This window comes from Miniopterus natalensis, chromosome 8 (assembly GCF_054644295.1).
Source record: "Miniopterus natalensis isolate mMinNat1 chromosome 8, mMinNat1.hap1, whole genome shotgun sequence".
Lineage (NCBI taxonomy): Eukaryota > Metazoa > Chordata > Mammalia > Chiroptera > Miniopteridae > Miniopterus > Miniopterus natalensis.
In genome coordinates, this window is record NC_142088.1 from 26,578,739 (window position 1) to 26,597,961 (window position 19,223).

Consider the following 19,223-nt stretch of genomic DNA (forward strand, 5'->3'; position numbering starts at 1 on the left):
TTCCTCATGTTGCCATAGATAGAAGTCTCTCAGGATTTAGAAGTGTCCCCTACCTGTCTCAAGTTGCCTGGAGTTTGCTCGCAGGTCTCTGAGACCCAGAGGCTCACCGGCTGTAACCATGCCACAAAACCAGTGAGTTATGCTGTGAGCACAATGGATATAGTTTGGATTACCATGATTAAAAGAGAAAGAAGGGAGGCCAAGAGGCTCGTAAGTGTTCAAAGAAAGCAAAAAGATGATTTATCTAAAGGCTAAGCTCTACCATAAACAGCACCATGCTGAGAAAATACAAATGAAAAAGACTTATCAAGATGCACAAAAAGAGAAACACCAAACAAAAGAAACATGAGAAGGCTCCACAAGGAGCAGTACTTGCACATCTACCGGGCAGTGAGGTACAGCCCCAAACTAACGTATTTTCTAGTATGCTTAAACAAAAATGGAAAGAAAGGGCAGGAAAATGGGAAGTCCCTCTGCCCAAAGCTCGTACCCAGGGAGAAGCAGAGATATTAAAAGTTATTAAGCAGAAAAGAGAAAGAAGAGGGTGTTTACTGAAGTCTGCTTCAAAAACCACCTAAATTTGAAAGATTTAGAGAGTGCTTTTAGGAAGATAATTGAACATGCTCTTAATGATCGTTGACAGCAACTGCAGAGGTGGAATTCATATAGCTGTTTCTTATCACAATCTTTGATAAAAATTGAAGGAGAAATTAAAATACGCTTTGTTTTCCCATGGAAGGCAAGCCTACAAGGAACTCAGGTGCTGTGAGTCTAAGTACATCATCATCTCTTGATCTAACTTGATATGCTTTTGAACACTTGAACTGTCTCAAACAAAATATAATTTCTCTTAACTCTTGATAGGAACTTATTAGAAGTGAATGAAAAGAATACTTTATAATATAGTTCAGAAGTATTGGTCTCCAGTTCTGTTTAGAGAGATAGATCTATAGCCTTTAAAAATTATACAAGCTGTTAATAAATTTAAGAAATGCTCTAAAATGCATATTAATGAGCTTCACATTAGACCAATAATTTTACATTGCATACAGTACATAATAGAGGTTGCTTTATTCTAAAATTCTTTTTTAGAAACAATGACGCTAGCATCTACTGAGCCAAGGGGTGCAGTGGTGGTGATGGTGGGTGGTGGGACTCACTAACATCCTTGTGAAGCATCATCTAGCAGTTCTAAGCAAAACGATTTCCTGAAATGCCCACTAGGGGGCATAGAGGTCAAGTGCACCCTGACACCTGACCAAATTCGTTCTCTTCAGGAATCCTTGATATGATCAATTTGGATGCTGTAGAATATCCACTACTTGTCTCACTTAAAAATCTCTTCTGGATGACAGGTAGAGCACATCTATTTTTAAATGTAACTTGGTTCAAGACGATGAGCCATGTAGGAACATTTACGTGTCCTCCTATTTGAAAAAGAGGAGAAAAGCTGATGAGGTTCATTTGCTTATGTGAAATGATGTCTGATCCATTCTTGCCCACCATTGTTCTAATGATCATAGCAGAATGCGACTTTTGCAACCAGGGATTTTAGTCTGCTCTGGTTGCTGTCCACAGAATCAAAGCTCAGAGGTCAATGAATGTGTAACGATTTTTCCTTGCTCTAGATACATTATTCCTCAAGGGGGAAGAGTGCTGTGAGCAAAGAGTATGATGCTGTGACATTAAGGTGGCTTATTTTAAAAAGCACTGTACAAGGCAAGCACTATCTTATAAAACTAGCATATACACATGGAAAGGTCACTAAATACAAAGAAAATGTGGATTTTACTGTTTTTATAGTCTTTCACTTTGTGTATATTTTTAAGTGACTGTTTTTTCATCCATACAGAAAAACAAAACACAACAAGGTAGGTAGCCTTAAGGAAAAACAAAAAGTTATATGAGACATAGATGTTTAAAATAGAAAGACTCCATATCTTTCTATAGAGATTAGAAAATATATTAAAAAACCAACCTTGTGAATAAAAAATAATGTCAATATGGTAAGACTGGCATTTTTACAAAGGTAAATGACACAGTTACCTCTATATAAGGCATGTTAAATAACTAACATTTTTTCCCTATGTTTAGGAAAGTAAGTCTAAGCCAACAACCTTGAAACCGATAATTCTGAATGAAATTGTTGAAGCTCACAAAGAAAAGGTTAAGGAAGTGATAATGAGAGAGAGCGCAGCACCTATTGAGCACCTCAAACTCTATGACAAGTATGATTTTTTGGTCACCAGAAAAGCTGAGCAAGACGTTGATACCTTCCTTGCAGAAAACCATCATTACAAGGAAATAATACAAGAGATTCGCAAATACCAAAAACTTATAGAGGAAATACAGTACACGTCTAGAAAGGTAAATGACCATTTTGTACAACTCTTCTCTGTACCTAATGATATTTTCCTGAGTTTATCAGGATGTGTTTTTAGGCCATATAGTGAAAGATTCAGACCATTACTATCAAAAGGAAAGTATTTACAGTATTGACCTTTCCATGTGTCAGGCATTGTGGTAAGCCCTGGATACATAGATGTAGACAAAGCAGACACAGTTCTTGCGCTCATAGAGCTGAAAATCTGCTACAACTCTGACTTTTTAAGTACTTTAATTTGACCCCTCAAAAACTCCAAGAATTTGTTTTTTTCCACTGGAAAATATGGTAATTATACCAAAATATGGTTACTTCTGTTTAATACAAAATTGGTAAATTAAAATTTTCTTCTTTTGTCTTTTTAAATATTTTCTAAACGTTTCTACCATGAACATGTTATTTTGTCTATAGAACAAACATAACACTTAAATCCACACTATTAAGCTATTAAGCAATAACTTAATTCTTCAAAGTTTATATATTTCTTATTATCTTGAAATATAAATATCTTCGCTTTCAAGATAACAAACTCTTCAAGGAGATTTACCCAAAAGATAGTTGTAAAAACAAATGAATATTTAGAAAATCCGTCTACATCATATAAAAAAAAATAACCCTCAATCTTATTAGATCACACACACACAAAATTAATATTATGAGAAAGGCAAAATAATGGGAATCTTTTATTTTTTTCATGTTTTCTAAACTTCTAATACTTAACATTGTAGACTGTTCGTTTAGGAATGTTTGAAATGCGCTGTGAGGAATTAATTAGAGCTTTGGTGAAGCGAGCAGATGCTATTTGTGGAAAACTTATAGCTAAAATGTTCAGAGACCATCAAGAAGTAAATACAAGGTATTTATGTGATATTGATTATATTTTTATTTTGGGGTGGGTGATGGGAAATGGAATCAACTGTCATTCAACTAAATAAATGGATTAGAGCAGTATCATAAATGACTCAAAATAAAAGATAATGCCAAACTTATTTCTATGTGGCTTTAAAGGCTATTTGGTGATCATTAGCATTATTTTTTTTCACCACTTTTCAATGTTTTGAATTAAGGTTGTGTTAAAATGTGCCTTTCCAATTTTTTGAATTAAGGTTGTATTAAAATGTTTTACATTTCATTTGCACAAGCCAGGTGTGCATTATCTAAGTTCAGATTTTTAAATATATATAATCAATACACAAAGTGGGTTTTCAAAGTGGATTTACATAGTAGTTGTTATGAGTCCTAAGGGACCCTCACATTTGGAACTTCACCTTGCTGTAATTGCTCCCCAAGTTCATGGTAAGTTTGTCTTCACTAAAAACTCATTTGTTGACTAACCTGGAGATTTTTAGGAAGACTGACCTGTGTTAAGTAAACTCACAGGATGCTAAAGCAGAATATCCGTTTATTTAAGACAGGAAGTATAACTAGTCTTCCAACAACTGGTGTTAGTGTTGCTCTGATAACCTCTTTTCTGGTATCAGTTACATGGGGGGGAAAAACAACCAGAATTTTTTATAGTTATGGTATTAGAGGAAAAAAGAAATCATTAAAAGGAATATTTCTTCCAGGCTGTAAAGAAGCCTGAAGGAAGCTTGTGTTAGGAAAACACTAGGTACTGGGACTATAAATATAAATATAACTGCTGAAGGAAGTTACAATGTTGAAGGGAAAATAGACATACAAACCAGTAAATTACAATAGTGCACAGTAAGTACTGTACTGAGCCATGGAAGTAGAACAGAGAAGGAAGTAATTTTCGTTTAGGGCCTAGGTTGGGGGAGAGGGGCAAATCAGGGAAGGCTGCAAAGAGGAAGTGGTGTGTGAATTCATCTTGAAGGAGGAGTAGGAGCCTGCCAGGTGAACAATATGGGTGAAAGAATTCTGAGTAGAGAACATACTATGTAGAAGGGAGTAAGATATGAAAATGGCATGGTATATTCCAAGAACTAGGAGTGGTTTGTGCTCCTTTCACTGACACTGTGAGGTAAGAGAGGTGAGGGGTAAGGCTAAAGAGGGAGGCACCAGGTAAAAGAGGACTTGGCTTTGGGTAGCTTATCTAGGAACCAGAATCATATATTCAGCTTAAAGAACCTTTTCCTCTAAAAATACTGGAAGAATAGTAAAAATGTCTTTTATGTGTAGCTTTTCATGCTGAGTGAAATATGTATTTTAATTTCACAGCTATTTTCCCTGCTTCTTAACTACCCTCTGAGCTCAAGCCAGTTCTGCTTTCCCCCCTTTTCTCCTAATTATGCTTCTTAGCAGACTCATTGGATGTACAGAGGCATATCAGGACTATTATAGGAACCATTAGATATGAATGCCCTCAGCTTCTTGTCCCTACCTGTCTCAACTCACCTCTCCATGAACCTATTCATACCTGTCTCCCCACATCTCAGAGAGCAAGTCTGTTACACCATTCAGAGTTCTCTCTGCTTATGAGCTCAACCCCATTGCTTTTCATCCCTCTGGAGCTGGCTCATCCAGTCATCTCTCTGTATTGAATCTCTCCTTCACTGTGATTCCACCTCTGAAGTTTACAAACACATTCAAAGCCCTCTTCCAGCCCCCTAACTTGAGATCAACATCATTACCATGCTATTCTAGCCTTCATGTCATGTCTAATCTTCTTGAAGAAATTTCTATGCATTTTATCTTCCTTAGAACCCACCACACGTTTTTGTTTTGTTTAGCCTCACAGTAAGTTCATTATTTATATTGGCCACAACCCAAATCAGTAGGAAATATTTGCATATTATCAGAAGTTTCTGAGCATACAAGCCCATTAAGTTAATCACTCCCTTCCACTTTATTTCATGTCATCTCAACTACATCTCTGCTAGGGCTCTTAAAAACTCTAGGTTGGAAATGATCGCTTATGGTTTTGTCTTCCATATGGATTTTGAACTTCTTGAGGACCATTATTACCTTTTATCCATTTCTATATCACTTAATACTATAGTTGGGAATATAATAGATGATCACTAAATGTATATTAAACAAGTAAGTGAACACAAATTTGCTTTAAATTCATTAGATGTCATATAAGTAAGATAATCTTTATTTTTTATGTAATGGAACATTTAAGTAGTATGTAGTAACATATTTAGGAATGAAATTAATTATATAACATTGCTTTTGTCTGCTGTTCAGGTTATGTGATGAATTTGAGAAGATAGCTGAAAAAGCTCTTAGCACTCCTCCAAATACAGCAGAACTAATGGAAATGAAGGTACTGTCTATAAAGTCTTTACAGTTGCACATGTATAAGTTAATTTTTTCCTTTTTTCTGCAGTTCTTATAATTATCGGCATGACAATACAATAACAAATCCCTCCAAAAATTAAAACAGAGGCTTAAAATATTTTTTTTTATAGTTAGCTTATGAGTCTGCAGTTTGGCAATTTAGGCTGGGTACTCCTGGATGGTTCTGGTCTCAATTAGGTCACTCAATTGGGTCAGCTCTAGTTCCCAGTTGGGTTAACTAGTGTCGCTATATTTAGCAATTTGACTCTGCTCCTCTTGTCTCAAACTCCATTAGGCTCACCTGGGCATGTTCATGACATGGTAGAGGCACAAAAACAAGCTCAATTTTACAAATGCTTTTCAAGTTTCTCCTTGTGTCACTTTAGCCAATATCCCATTGACCAAATCAAGCCACGTGGCCACAGAGTCAGAGTGAGAGGACACTGCAGGGCATAGATGCTGGGAGAGGTAAAGCTATTAATGAGTCATTTACCAGGATACTATTGAGAGTACTTACTGTTAATAACTATTGCCATGCTAAAGGTAATAAATCAGGACTGTCTTGGTCAACCTGAGATAAGTGATCACCTTTCATTTTTTTAATAAATAACTTTTTAATCCTTAATTTTTTTTGTTTTCTTTAGGCTATCCTTTGATTACACACACACACACACACACACACAGACACACACACACACACACACAGAGATGTATATATAAGAAAGAGAGAATGAAGAAAGAGAGCCAGAAAGATGAAGATTAGAGATTAAAAAGAGCTTTAAAAACATCAAAAAAGCAGAAGCAGCATTTACTTCATAGATAGTAAGATGGGGTAGAAGACAGGGAAGGTGAACATAGATTACAAGTAATGGCCAGTTTTCTCATTTTTCAGTGAGGTACCAGGTTTCCTTCAGCATTTATATTACTAAGATATGTAACTGCAATTTTGATTGAAATTGTGTTGATTTTATAGGCTGGGGGAAAATTTGCATCTTTACATTACATGTTAACATGTTTCTATGTTTATTCAGAACTTTAAAGATGTCCTTTAATAAAGTAATATAGTTTTCGTCACCGGGATTTAGCACATATTTTGTTAAATTTGCTCATAGTTATTTTTTAGGTTTGTAGCTGAGGAAAGTGTTTCAATACTGTTGTCTGTTGCAAGTTTGCAATTTTACATTTATTTTGGTGGTTGTTTGGCTAATAATTGTCTTCCCCAACTAGACTATAAGCTCTCTGAGGTCAAAGCATGTGTGTTTATTGTCACCCTGAATTGCCAGCATCTGGCACATGATAGATACCCAAAAATGCTATTCTGAAAGAATAAATATCACTCAGACAGCATCTGCTTCATACTTCCCAGAAACCTATAGCATTCTTCTCTGGTTTTCCAGTGCTTTTAATGTGCCTAGTATTTTCTACCCCCTGCCCCACATCTGTTTTAGTTGAGGTGTTTGGGATTGATGAGACTAAACTGTACTGCGGTCTCCAATCTTGAACCAAAAGTCTATAGTACTTTTAACAAATCCATGCATACTTATGTAAGGTATTTCTTCAGGCTATTTTTTGACACGAGCTGTTCATTAAAATGCCATCTATAACTATTGTTTCCCTCAGGCTTATATTAAGAAAGTAGAGACAATTGATATGATTGATCTAGGACAAAGATTGGTGGATTCTAAAAACTGCCTCGCCTTCCTTATTGAATGCACCAACTTTTCTCCAGCGGACATTAGGCTAAATAATAATGTTTTCCAGTGGTACGGAAGAATGGAAGAAATTTTTGATGAACACAGGAAAATCATTAAAGAGAAAATAGAACAGTATCAAGAAGGTCTTAAGGTTGGCATCATAGATATTTTAAATTATTTTCATTTTTCTCAACCTGTTTAAGTTTTAACTTCTTATGTAGCATTGTAACTCAAGTATATTTATCTTATACAGTGCATAGTCAGTGCTCTTTTGAGTTATTTTATTTTTATCATTTAATGTCAAAGCTCCTTTGATGAAGTTCGCCTTCACACCTTATAATTGCTCAAACTTACCTAAGCACCATGCCTAAAATCATCCCTCTTAACATTGAATTATCTACCCTATTTTTGGTCTTACCTCTTAGATGGTTTGTACTCTTCCGCTGTCTCCCTGTCCAGCCTCATGGCCTCCCTCTCCCCACTCCCTCTCGACTCTTCAGTCACCCTGAGCAGCCTTTAGCCCACTCGTGCACACCTGTCATCCCCTGCGCGTTCCTCCCATCGGCCCTGGAGCCCCCTCCCGCCTGCGCACATGCTTGTCTGCCTGGCACACTCATTTGCCTTCACCCAGAAGCCCTCCTAGTCAGACCTCAGTGCAGCTTCTCTTCTGCCCCCGCTGCTCTTCTAACACATCTCCGCTGGACTGATTATCTGGTCATTATGTTATTATTTTCGGGTCTATCGCTCCAGTAGATGATTAGCTTCTTGACAGCAAGGCCTTTGGGTTTTGACCTTTCCTCTGTTCCTGTCCCACCTGCACAGTGGCTGACTTACAGGGATGCCATGAGCACTCCATAGCTATTGTCTGAATAAGTGACCTCGTATTTACAAATGAAAAAATGAAGATTCCCAAGTGAAGAGGCCCTTCCAAGTGAGCCAGTAGGGATGTCCTTTGATAGCAAGCCTAGCATCTTTCTGCCACATTACAGCAAACACAATTAATTGGCAGAATATGTTGTTTGGAGAATAATTCATAGAGTTAAACAAATAACACTTCATTTTAAACTGTAGCCTGTATTTCTGTTTCACATTTAGGCCATTTCAGAATTTCTAAAAACTTGTAGAAAACATCATGAATAATAAATATTAGATGCTTAAGTTACAGCTTAATAGAATCTTAGAAAATGCTAGGTGACTCAGAATTATCTACACTTTATTGTAAAATATACTATTCTACAAACTACATAATGTAATTTTTTCTTTTACTTTCATTCTTCCCGCTGGTTCAGAGCAATAAATTTTGCCAGGAAACTAAAGAGGACAGAAATCAACCAACATAATTGACAAAATATAAAATGTATATTTGAATAACCTAGATTTGACTTTTAAATATTTTATTAAGAACTATTTTTTTTTAGATTTACTTAATTTGGAATGCCTTAACAATGACAATTTTATAATAAGCCTTTCTCATTAAAAGACACACACACCTGTTTTATATTGGGAAGCTATAGTTTTTAGGCTTTTATTTACCTTACACACTTCTTGTGAAGAGAGCCCATAGGACAAGAAAAATAACCTTGGAATTCTTTATTTTAGCCTTGCTAATTAAAGAAATACTTGAATATCAAAACACAAAGAATTTTTACTAATTGTTTATAAAAATGCCTCAGATATCTTTATAGACCTTCAAAATTTGGAGTTTTCTTTGATCCTCACACTTGATGATTACGAGATTTTTCAAATGTTTATAAATCATATATTAACATAAATTCTTTATCATACTAAAGAATACCATTTGTCTAGCACATTCCTTTTTAGTATAATTTTTTTTTAATCCTCACCTGAGGATATTTTTTCCATTGCTTTTCAGAGAGTGGAAGAGAGAGAGAAACATTGATGTGAGAGAGACACATTGATTGGTTGCCTCCCGCATGCACCTTGACTGGGGCCGGGAATCGAGCCTGCAATGGTGGTATGTGCCCTTGGTCGGAATCGAACCCAAGACCCTTCACTCTAACCACTGAGCAAACTGGCCAGGGCTGTCTAGCACATTCTTAATCATTTTATTAGAAGTTCTCACATTGATAGCACAAGGGTAAACTTTCTCTAATTTGTGAGTCACAGGAATCTTAATCATTAGTTTTAAATCCTACTCTTAAAAATTCTGTATATTTTAGATTCCAGCCATATTCCAGATCATCCCTTTCTTTATATTTTGCCAATTTCAAAATATATTAATAATAATTCTGATAGTGCTACAAATATTTAAATTTTCTCTTGATGCCCAGGGGTTTTAACTTTTAAAAATGTAACAACAAATATTGTTTTTATTATATTAGTTACGGTGTGAACGGTTTGTGGAGGAACTAGAGAGTTATGCTAAGCAGTCAGAAGAATTTTACTCATTAGGAGATCTTCAAGATGTACAACGATACCTGAAAAAGGCTCAAATACTGAATGGAAAGTTGGACTTAGCAGCAGACAAGGTATAGTTTAAAAATTCTTGAGGATGAATTAGTTCAAAAGAGTATTGCATTTGCATTGTGTAGTTACCTTTACGAAATAGATTCAAATAAAAGAAATTTAACTACATTTAATTAGAGAATAATATAATATAAATGCCATTTTCTACAGGTAGTGATAACATTTTAATGGCCTTCATCTTTTATTTGAAAGAATGAGTTATATCTCCATCTGCTTCTAAACTTATGTTTTGTGTCATTTAAACATTTGCATCATGTGATGGCACCTGGTTGCTGTTTAGTTTTCTCCATAGAAACCAGCTTAGATTTGGTGGCTGTATTTTTAAATCAGGCTCATTATTTTCTCCTATCAAACTACTTTGTTACCAGTATTGCCATTTCAGAAATCAGCTTTCTCATTAGAAGAATCTAGAAGGGGAAAAGGTATATTCTTTGCCATATAAGATGTGTGACATTTTTAAAAAAAAATATGTCTTTATTGATCTCAGAGAGAAAGGGAGAGGGAGAGAGAGATAGAAACATCAATGATAAGAGTCATTGATCGGCTGCCTCCCGCACACCCCACGCTGGGAATCAAGCCCACAACCCGGGCATGTGCCCTGACCAGGAATTGAACTGCGATCTCCTGGATCCTAGGTCGATGCTCAACCACTGAGCCATGCTGGCCATGCTTCACATTTTTAATTGTGTACTTTTATAAAAAGGGAAATCTGAAAACAAACCATATTGTGATGGTCTACCATTTTTCTTACATTGAAAGATTTTAGTATCTTATCAGATCAGGTAATTAGTGTATAATAATCACAAATATGTAAACACATGTTGAGAAAAGAGAAATAAACTGTAGATTTTTTATAACTGATGCCATTGAAATTTTAAGTAACCTGCATAATTTATGTATCGAGCTCACACAGCTCGAGTCTATAGATTTCTCCTCTAACCACTCACATCCTCACATATTTCACAGCTAAACTAAGAGGAAATTAATGCTTTCTTCACCTCTTCTTACCCTGTTCATTTTCAGCACCAGCTCCAGTTGTGTCTTCTCTACAGAATCACCTGTGACGAATTATTTTGTCTTTCCAGTGATAGCATTTTTTTTATATACTATTCATTTTATATTAAACAGTTACTTTTCTAAGATGTCTTTTCTATTGCTCATATTATTATTATTGAATAATTGCTGTTGAACTTTCAAGTACTTATGTCCTGTCTCTTCAGCTGGATTACTGACTCCTTGGAGTTGGCACTTGGCAATATAATTGTTTTTAAAAAATTTCCACAGCACCTAACACAATGCTGTATATGTTAAAAGTTCTTAGGTTCTTGTTAATTAAAGAATGAAGCTATATCCTTAGTATATCTGGATGGGCAAAGGCTCCTTTACATATGTAAATTTATCTTACTGTGTTAAGAACTTAACCAGTCATTGCTCTCTGGAAACTGTAACAAAAAGAAATAACAAGAGGCTAGTGCTCAATTTTTTTAGATTAAGCCTAATGTAAATTTAACCTTAGGGGCTCAGTGAGGGTTTTTTTGGGTCACATTTGATATAAATGTTTTTTTAAACGTAAGTTTGAATATTGTGCACTTTCAGAATAATAAACTTAATACCTGTTCTTCCAGATCGAGCAGTTTAATGCTGAAGAGGAGGCATTTGGTTGGCTACCATCATTATATCCTCAACGCAAAAAAATCCAAGATGCTTTGAATCCCTATCTTCGTCTCTATGAAACTACTGTTGAGTTTAGCAATAAATATAGAGGATGGACAGAAGGACCATATCACAAGGTGGATCCAGACCAAGTAGAAACAGATGTTGGAAATTATTGGAGAGGACTATACAAGTTGGAGAAAACCTTCCATGATTCTCCAAATGCACTGGCAATGACAAAAAAAGTAAGAGCAAAGGTAGAAGATTTCAAGCAACACATTCCTCTCATTCAAGTGATCTGTAATCCTGGTTTGCGCCCCCGGCACTGGGAGGCCATGTCCACCATTGTTGGCTTCCCCCTGCAGCCAGCAGATGACTCCACCGTTGCCCCCTTTTTAGACATGAACCTGGAACCATATTTAGATAGATTTGAAGGTATTAGTGAAGCAGCTAGCAAAGAATATTCTCTCGAAAAGGCCTTGGAGAAGATGACCAAGGAGTGGGATACAATGGAATTTGTCATTCTCCCTTATAGAGAATCTGGGACATTTATTTTATCATCAGTTGATGAAATTCAGATATTGTTGGATGACCACATTATTAAGACACAGACAATGCGAGGATCTCCCTTCATTAAGCCTTATGAAAAACAAATGAGGTAAAGTGATATTTATATGACAATGCTTTTACCATGTCACCAAAATCAACACTTGTTTTGCTTTGTTACCAAAATCATCACTTGTGTGTAATGTAGAGTTCTTTTTCAAATTGATTCTGCATTTTATAGTTAATATTTTAAATAGTTCATTGTAAGAAATGATAACCTTCCTTGTTTTGGGGAGAGTACAGATCTTTTCGCTATCATCTATATTCATAACAAAGGTAGTGTTATGACAATCAGCCTCTAGATATTCATTTTGATTGCCTACAATCTGATCTTACATATTTGACTCAAAAATAATTTTGTGTCTATAGAACCCATAAACTATAAAACTGAAAATAATGTCATTTTCTAAATATACAAATTAGTTTATTGTAGATAACCCCTAAAAGACTGTTGTAATTTACACCCATGTATGAAGGATTGCTAGATAAGTGCAAAAAAATGAAACTGTGGTTTTAGTCTGCTATTACAGGCATTTGACACAGCCCATTAAACTAAACTCTTATCTTGTCTGTCAATTTTTATAATTTGCATTAAGAAGTTTATATTTTACCTTAAAAAGAGAGTGCATCCAAATCAGACTTCCATGTTCAATATGAATTTGCATGGCAAGGAAAGCTAACTACTTGGTAGTATCTTCCTTTGGTTATTGATATGTTATCCTAAACTTGAGCATGCTCCTGCTGGGTCTCTCTGTTTGATTGCTCTGCCTCTTGCCCAGCTTCCTCCAGTGTACTCATCAAGACTAATTTTTGAAACACTTTGAAAGTGGTATATCTAGAGTCTGTTTTTAAGGACTATGCATGAGGTGATTAGCCAATGGGAATATTTTCTACATTAGTCAGAGATTAGATGCAGAAAGAGGGAACACCAGAGGAAAGCAGAAGCATTCATTTCTTCTTGTGAAAAGAGGTCAGTTAAACAAATTCATTGATAAACATTGAAAAGAAAATATTTTAAAGAGCCATAGGTGACTTTTAGAACGCCTATTTATATGGTTTTAACAATTTAAAATTATAGATCCCCATGTGTAACTGCTGTGTAATATATTAATGTACACATAAAGCTATTCTATTTCTAAGTTCTGTTGTCATTAATGAATAATTCTTTATGGCGTTGTAAGCTCTTACAACACAGTGGTTACAGCTATTTGGGTTCAAATCTGCTCTATCACTTAATAGTTGGGTGAACTTGAATGTGGTTCTTACCTCTATATGCCTTTGTCTCCCCATTGGCATATATGTGAGGTTGTGAGGATAGAGCAAATACATACTGAGACCTTAAAAATGTGCTTGTAAAATTGTTAGTTTATGGTGTAATTATAATATTTATTCTTGAGGAAACCAAGTTACTATTTTTGTTCTCCATTCTTAGAAGTGAACTGATAACCTATTATAAATTCTAAAGTGCTTCCTTCTGCCCGGCCGGGCGTGGCTCAACGGTTAAGCATCGACCTAGGATCCAGGTGATCAGGGTTCGATTCCCGGTCAGGGCACATGCCCGGGTTGTGGGCTCGATCAATGACTCTCTCATCATTGATGTTTCTACCTCTCTCTCCCCCTCCTTTCCTCTGTCTGAAATCAATAAAGATATATTTTAAAAAATAATAATAATAAAAAAATAAAAATAAAGTGCTTCCTTCTCATGAATGCCACTAATATATTTAGGATTATGTAGATTTATCGTTTTCTTTTTTTAATATATCTTTATTGATTTCAGAGTGAAGAAGGGAGAGGGAGAGAGAGAGAGAGAGAAACATCAATGATGAGAGAGTCATTGATCGGCTGCCTCCTGCACACCCCCCATTGGGAATCAAGCCAGCAACCCAGGCATATGCCCTGACCAGGAATTGAACCTTGATCTCCTGGATCATAGGTTGATGCCCAACTGCTGAGCCACACTGGCCAGGCTGTAGATTTTTCTTTAAATGCCATTTACATCTTAGGAATTGAAATATTTTATTCTGGAAATAAAGCCTTGATGGGCTCCCCCCCTTTTTTTTCCCCTAAAAGAAGAATATTAAAGGAAATGAACCTTGGATATAACTACCTTTTCTAAGAAGTTCAGAATGCACTTCATTGAGAACACCAGCACTGCCTCCAAAATCTCATTTCTCAGTGTGTACCCCTCAGCCATGGAATTGGATTGCAGAAAGGCTTATTGTTACGACATGTACGGAAACTAGCCCGTTTGTTGATAGGCATATATTGACATGTATATCTATATAAGCATGAATGTTGAAGCTATTATTATAAAACAGATTCTGTAGAACAAATCTAGCTATTTCTCTTTGAATGAAGACAGATGCATGGAAATTGGAATAACAATATTGCTTACAAGATTGACAGTCTAGACATGGTTTTGAGTTTAGTCACCTGAAACACTGCTTGGTTTGCTGTTGGTAAGAGCTACTGTGTTCTGCTTCTCAGGGAATGGGAAGGCAAGCTCCTGCTGCTTCAGGAGATTCTGGATGAGTGGCTTAAGGTCCAAGCCACGTGGCTGTACTTGGAGCCCATTTTCAGCTCTCCGGACATTATGTCTCAAATGCCTGAGGAAGGCAGACGATTTACAACTGTGGATAAAACATGGAGAGATATAATGAAAACTGTCCTACAAGTAGGTAAAAATCTCTGAGAATGTGATTATTTGGTTGAAATGACATACTTTTCTCCTTTTAAAAAACAATCCAAATAAGCCGTTATCTTTTTCCCAAATACATTCCCTTTTCAGATATTATTTTAGACTCGCAGGAGCAAGGAATTATCAGAAGCAAAATAGATATTTTGTCCTGATTACTCTTGAGGTCCAAATTGAGTTTGCATTGTTTAATGACATTTGGGCCTAGTTGTGGTTCTTTCTGTATGCTCCCATAGGAAGACCTTTCTCTCAGCACCTGCTGCTGATCTATTCCATGGCCCCTTGTTACGACTGCACCACCGCTGACATGCTGTGTTGGAAACATGTCGGCATGCCAACCACTCACTCAACAGCTTTCTCTGCAAGGAACCTAAGAAAAGAAGAGTTGCAAAGATAAATATATCTAAGGAGCCCAACATACACAAACAAAATGCAATCAATTAACACACAAATGTGTGGGAGGACTTTCAATTTAAGTTAAGAGAGGAATTCAATAAAAACCAGTAACACTAAGAAAAGTACGATTTTTGTTCAATTCAGGAGACATTTATTTAGTGCCTGAAAAGCATGGTTTGTGTGTTATTGGAAGTTAAGATTAAAATAAAAGAAATGTTAGTAAATGAATGAAAACTTCTCCACTGGTGTTTTGATCAATTACAATACTGTAAGTTAGGAAGACTATTATCTTAAAATTTGTCTACCCTGAAATATAAGCATGCATATTTTTATTATTTAAGCTTTGAAAATTATGATTATAATCCTAAATACTGATAATACTGTATCTACATCAATATATTATTTTATAGGGAAATATTCCAAAAGATAGATATGGGTTTGTTTATTTAATAAGTTTACTTTGTTTTATGTAATAATACTTGAAACAAATCTCCAAATAAACCAAACTTTTGTAAAATTAATCACATTGAAATTCCCTCTTTAAAAGACCTTTTGGTGAATCACTTTGTAACACATTTAATTATCTCTAATTTACTTATTTTATAAATTTAGCCTTTCACATACTGTTTCCTTACAACAGGGCAAAACTCTCATAACACATACATACTTTTGTTCGGAAGAGGAGGAAAGAGAATTTTTTGTTGCCCCCAAAAAGGCAAAAAAGGTAGATGCTTACATTCTGCTGGTTAATATAATTTTAAAATTAAAAAAAAATTTTTTTGTGGGGTATTTGATCAAAATACTCTTCAAGATCCTGTATTGCTAAGGATATTAAAAAACATATATATATATATATATATATATATATATATATATATATATATATATATATCTTTATTGATTTCAGAGAGAGGAAGGGAGAGGGAGAGAAAGATAGAGATAGAAATATCAATGATGAGAGAGTCGTTGATGGAGCCCACAACCCGGGCATGTGCCCTGACCGGGAATCGAACCACGATCGCCTGGATCCTAGGGCGACGCTCAACCGCTGAGCCATGCCCGGCCGGGTGCTAAGGAAAATTTATATGTTTTTCAATGCCTAGATAAGGGCAGCTATGCTGGGAGTAGTAAGTTAAAGAGACAGGTTTTCACTCCTATAAAGCTGCTGAATTAAAAACAAAACAACAAAAAAACAAAAACAAAATTACTTCCCCTCATTCCTGAATGGGCAGTTTTATTTTGGTGGCACTTCATTACATTTGCTATGGACTCAATTGTCTTCCTCAGCTGGCTTTGTATTTCCTTTTTCTCAATATGTTAGCATTCAGGACAGCTTTTGTCCATAGTCTCCTGAGCTTTGAAAGTAAACATAAATCTGTATTCTCTCAGGAAGGCTAATGATATGGCCTGAGTGGTAGAGGCCACAGGATTAAGTGCTTGGTACAAAATGCCATTACTTTCAGTCTTAGAGGTTTCTCATAAGGTTCTGTCAGAACTATGCCAAAAGGAAAGGCTTAGAGGTTAAAAGTAGAATGTAAATAATATTGTTACTATAAATGGCCTGATGGTGGTGTCTTGGTTCCTTGAAGTATGAGCATGAGATAATTTTATTTTTGGTACTTGCTCCCAACTAAGCTTGGCCAAAACCCCTTTCCCATTGGGAGAGGCTCCATTATTGACCTTTCAGTCTAATTCCAGAGTTTTTTTTATTAGTTTTGGTTATTAGGATAGTTTTGCCTATGCAGACTTAGCTGTACCTGTTTTAAACCTCGATCTCCTGCTCTCCTCAGAGCTCTCCTCGCCACAGCGCAGGTGAATCTGAGGTTCCAGCGGTGGGAGGTATGGGGCCTGCTCTCCCTCGCTGCTTCTCTCCTTCCCGTCCTTATCGTTAGGCTCTGCGACAGGAAGGGGAAGAGAAGGAGGGAGGGAAGGATGGGGGGAGAGAGAGGAAGAGAAAGAACATTTACTAATGTAACGGATCCAGCCAGACTGGCGCTCTTTCTGTCGATGGTCATAAGATGGACAACCTTCTGCCAGTGGTGTCCACACACTGTGCCTTTACTATTGGTCATCACAACTAGTGTAGCTCTTTGACCAGTTGTGAATAGATAAAGTCAACAGGTTGGCTCAGTGTGGACAGGTGAAGACCCAACAAACTCTGGCTTCTGAGGGACTTTATCTTGAACATCTCCCCTAGGTTTGGCCATCCTCTGTGAGGTTTGGCTGCATCTTCAGACTGGCTTACCAATGATGGATTTTGCCACACTCCTCTCATGTGTGTGTCTTCTGCTCTAGTATTTCATAGACATGTAACCCTTAATTTCATCTGTGGTCTGCAGCAAGGTGGGGTCAATCTTCTGTACCTCTTAGTAACTTTGAGCATAATGCCCTTGCCTCTCCTTCACCTGGCCATTGCACCATACCATCTTCTTCCAGGGATTTTTCCTGCTCTGATAGCACTGGAGCAGCAGCACACCTGGTGACAGAGCAGACCTCTAGTTGAGGAAGAAGATATTAGCCTCCTCTCTTTACAGGCAATTGAAGACTTTTCTGGGGATTCTCTGTGCCCCCTCCCTAAGATGGGGCCAGTTAATTGTCCACCAGTTGGGGGTGAAAGAACTGTATAACCTTTTCATCATGTATACTGCACATACCCAAACTTGACTTTTGACGCACACAAGTCTTCTTTCGTATTCCATACATGGCAAAAAAGGCACTCTTGAATATTAAAAATTTCCCCCCATCTCAGTAAATATAAACATCATTCCCCCTCTTGCTTAGGCCAAAAACATAGGAATGATTTTTTTTTTTCTGTAGTAAATATGATCACATGGCACCAAGCATCTCACCTCTTTATGGTAAGCTGAAAGCTAAAATCTCCATCTCCCAGACACCTGAGCATGAAAGTTTATGGAAGTGAGTTAAATTTCAACCATTAGATACACTCATTTGGGATTTTTTCTGTCTCATCCCAAGCTTCTGCCAGCACTGTCATTCACTGACTTACTGAATGACTTATTGTCACAGTTTCCACACAACATTGCTTCTGCTAAGGAACTCACATTACAAGGGAAATGAGGCAATTGACTGACACTCATGAGATTTGCAGGTCCTAATGTGAGCATCGACCTTATAAAAAACGGAATGTCTCATGTTGAAGACTCAGTGCTGTACCAATGGGGGGACAATAGTTTGTAAGTTTAGAGTACAGTTCTAGAGGATACATAGCATATGTTCTCAGCCAGATCCAAATATATGCCTTCTTCCATAGGCAGAGTACATGGGTCTAGGAACTCAGGAGTGAAAATAAGAATAGCATTTCTCACCAGTTCACCCAATAAACTAGTCACAATTTTGCTTTCCAACTTTCCATTTTGCTAGTTGGACTATCTTAGTGTCCAGGGGAGAAATGCTTATGTATGGGAACCTATTGATGGTTTAATTGAATAGGAAGTTCTTGATTGGCTCATCCTACCCTTTACCTCTCTGTCCTTATAACTTTCTACCTTACTACCTTACTTACTTTGGCTTCCTTTTTTTTAAGGACACATGGCAAACGTTTCTTCCTGAAATGCTGTCCCTCCGAATATCTGCAGAGCTAATTAATGTCTTTGCTTTCTTGAAGTCTTTTCTTGAATGTTACCTTTATAAAGAGTCTTATATTGGGGCAACCTGTTTAAAATAGAAACCTGCCTTTGTCCTTCCTGGCACCCGAATCTCCTTTTTCTCATTTGTAGCATCCATCACCTTCTAACTTACTATATGATTTATGAATTATTATGTTTATTATTTATTGTCTGTCTCCCCATGGAGGCTGGGGTCGTTGTTTTGTTCACTGTTGTGGCCCAAGCACTAAGAACAGTATCCGATATGTAGCAAGCCCTTGATAAATATTTGTTGAGTGAGTGAATGAATAAATTGAGATTGATCCTTGAATTATTGCTAGTTCTAAGAATTCTGAGGTTTTTTTCTGAAAAACCTTCCTGAAAATTCAACTTCAGATGTGTGGGCCCTACGATCTGAATTAAGCCTGAAAACATCTTGGGTCTTGAAGAAAGTTCTA

General features: G+C 36.5%; 1 protein-coding gene across 1 annotated transcript in view; it reads left to right on the plus strand.

The window, feature by feature from the left end:
- The window catches only part of DNAH7 (dynein axonemal heavy chain 7), a 184,497-nt gene that overhangs the window by 34,847 nt on the left and 130,427 nt on the right, over nucleotides 1-19,223 (plus strand). Inside the window, exons 14-20 of the mRNA XM_087819982.1 lie at nucleotides 2,095-2,367; nucleotides 3,112-3,239; nucleotides 5,537-5,615; nucleotides 7,250-7,474; nucleotides 9,666-9,812; nucleotides 11,436-12,121; nucleotides 14,557-14,743. Of these exons, the coding sequence (XP_087676108.1) occupies nucleotides 2,095-2,367; nucleotides 3,112-3,239; nucleotides 5,537-5,615; nucleotides 7,250-7,474; nucleotides 9,666-9,812; nucleotides 11,436-12,121; nucleotides 14,557-14,743 (1,725 nt within the window). The remainder of the gene's footprint in view (nucleotides 1-2,094; nucleotides 2,368-3,111; nucleotides 3,240-5,536; nucleotides 5,616-7,249; nucleotides 7,475-9,665; nucleotides 9,813-11,435; nucleotides 12,122-14,556; nucleotides 14,744-19,223) is intronic.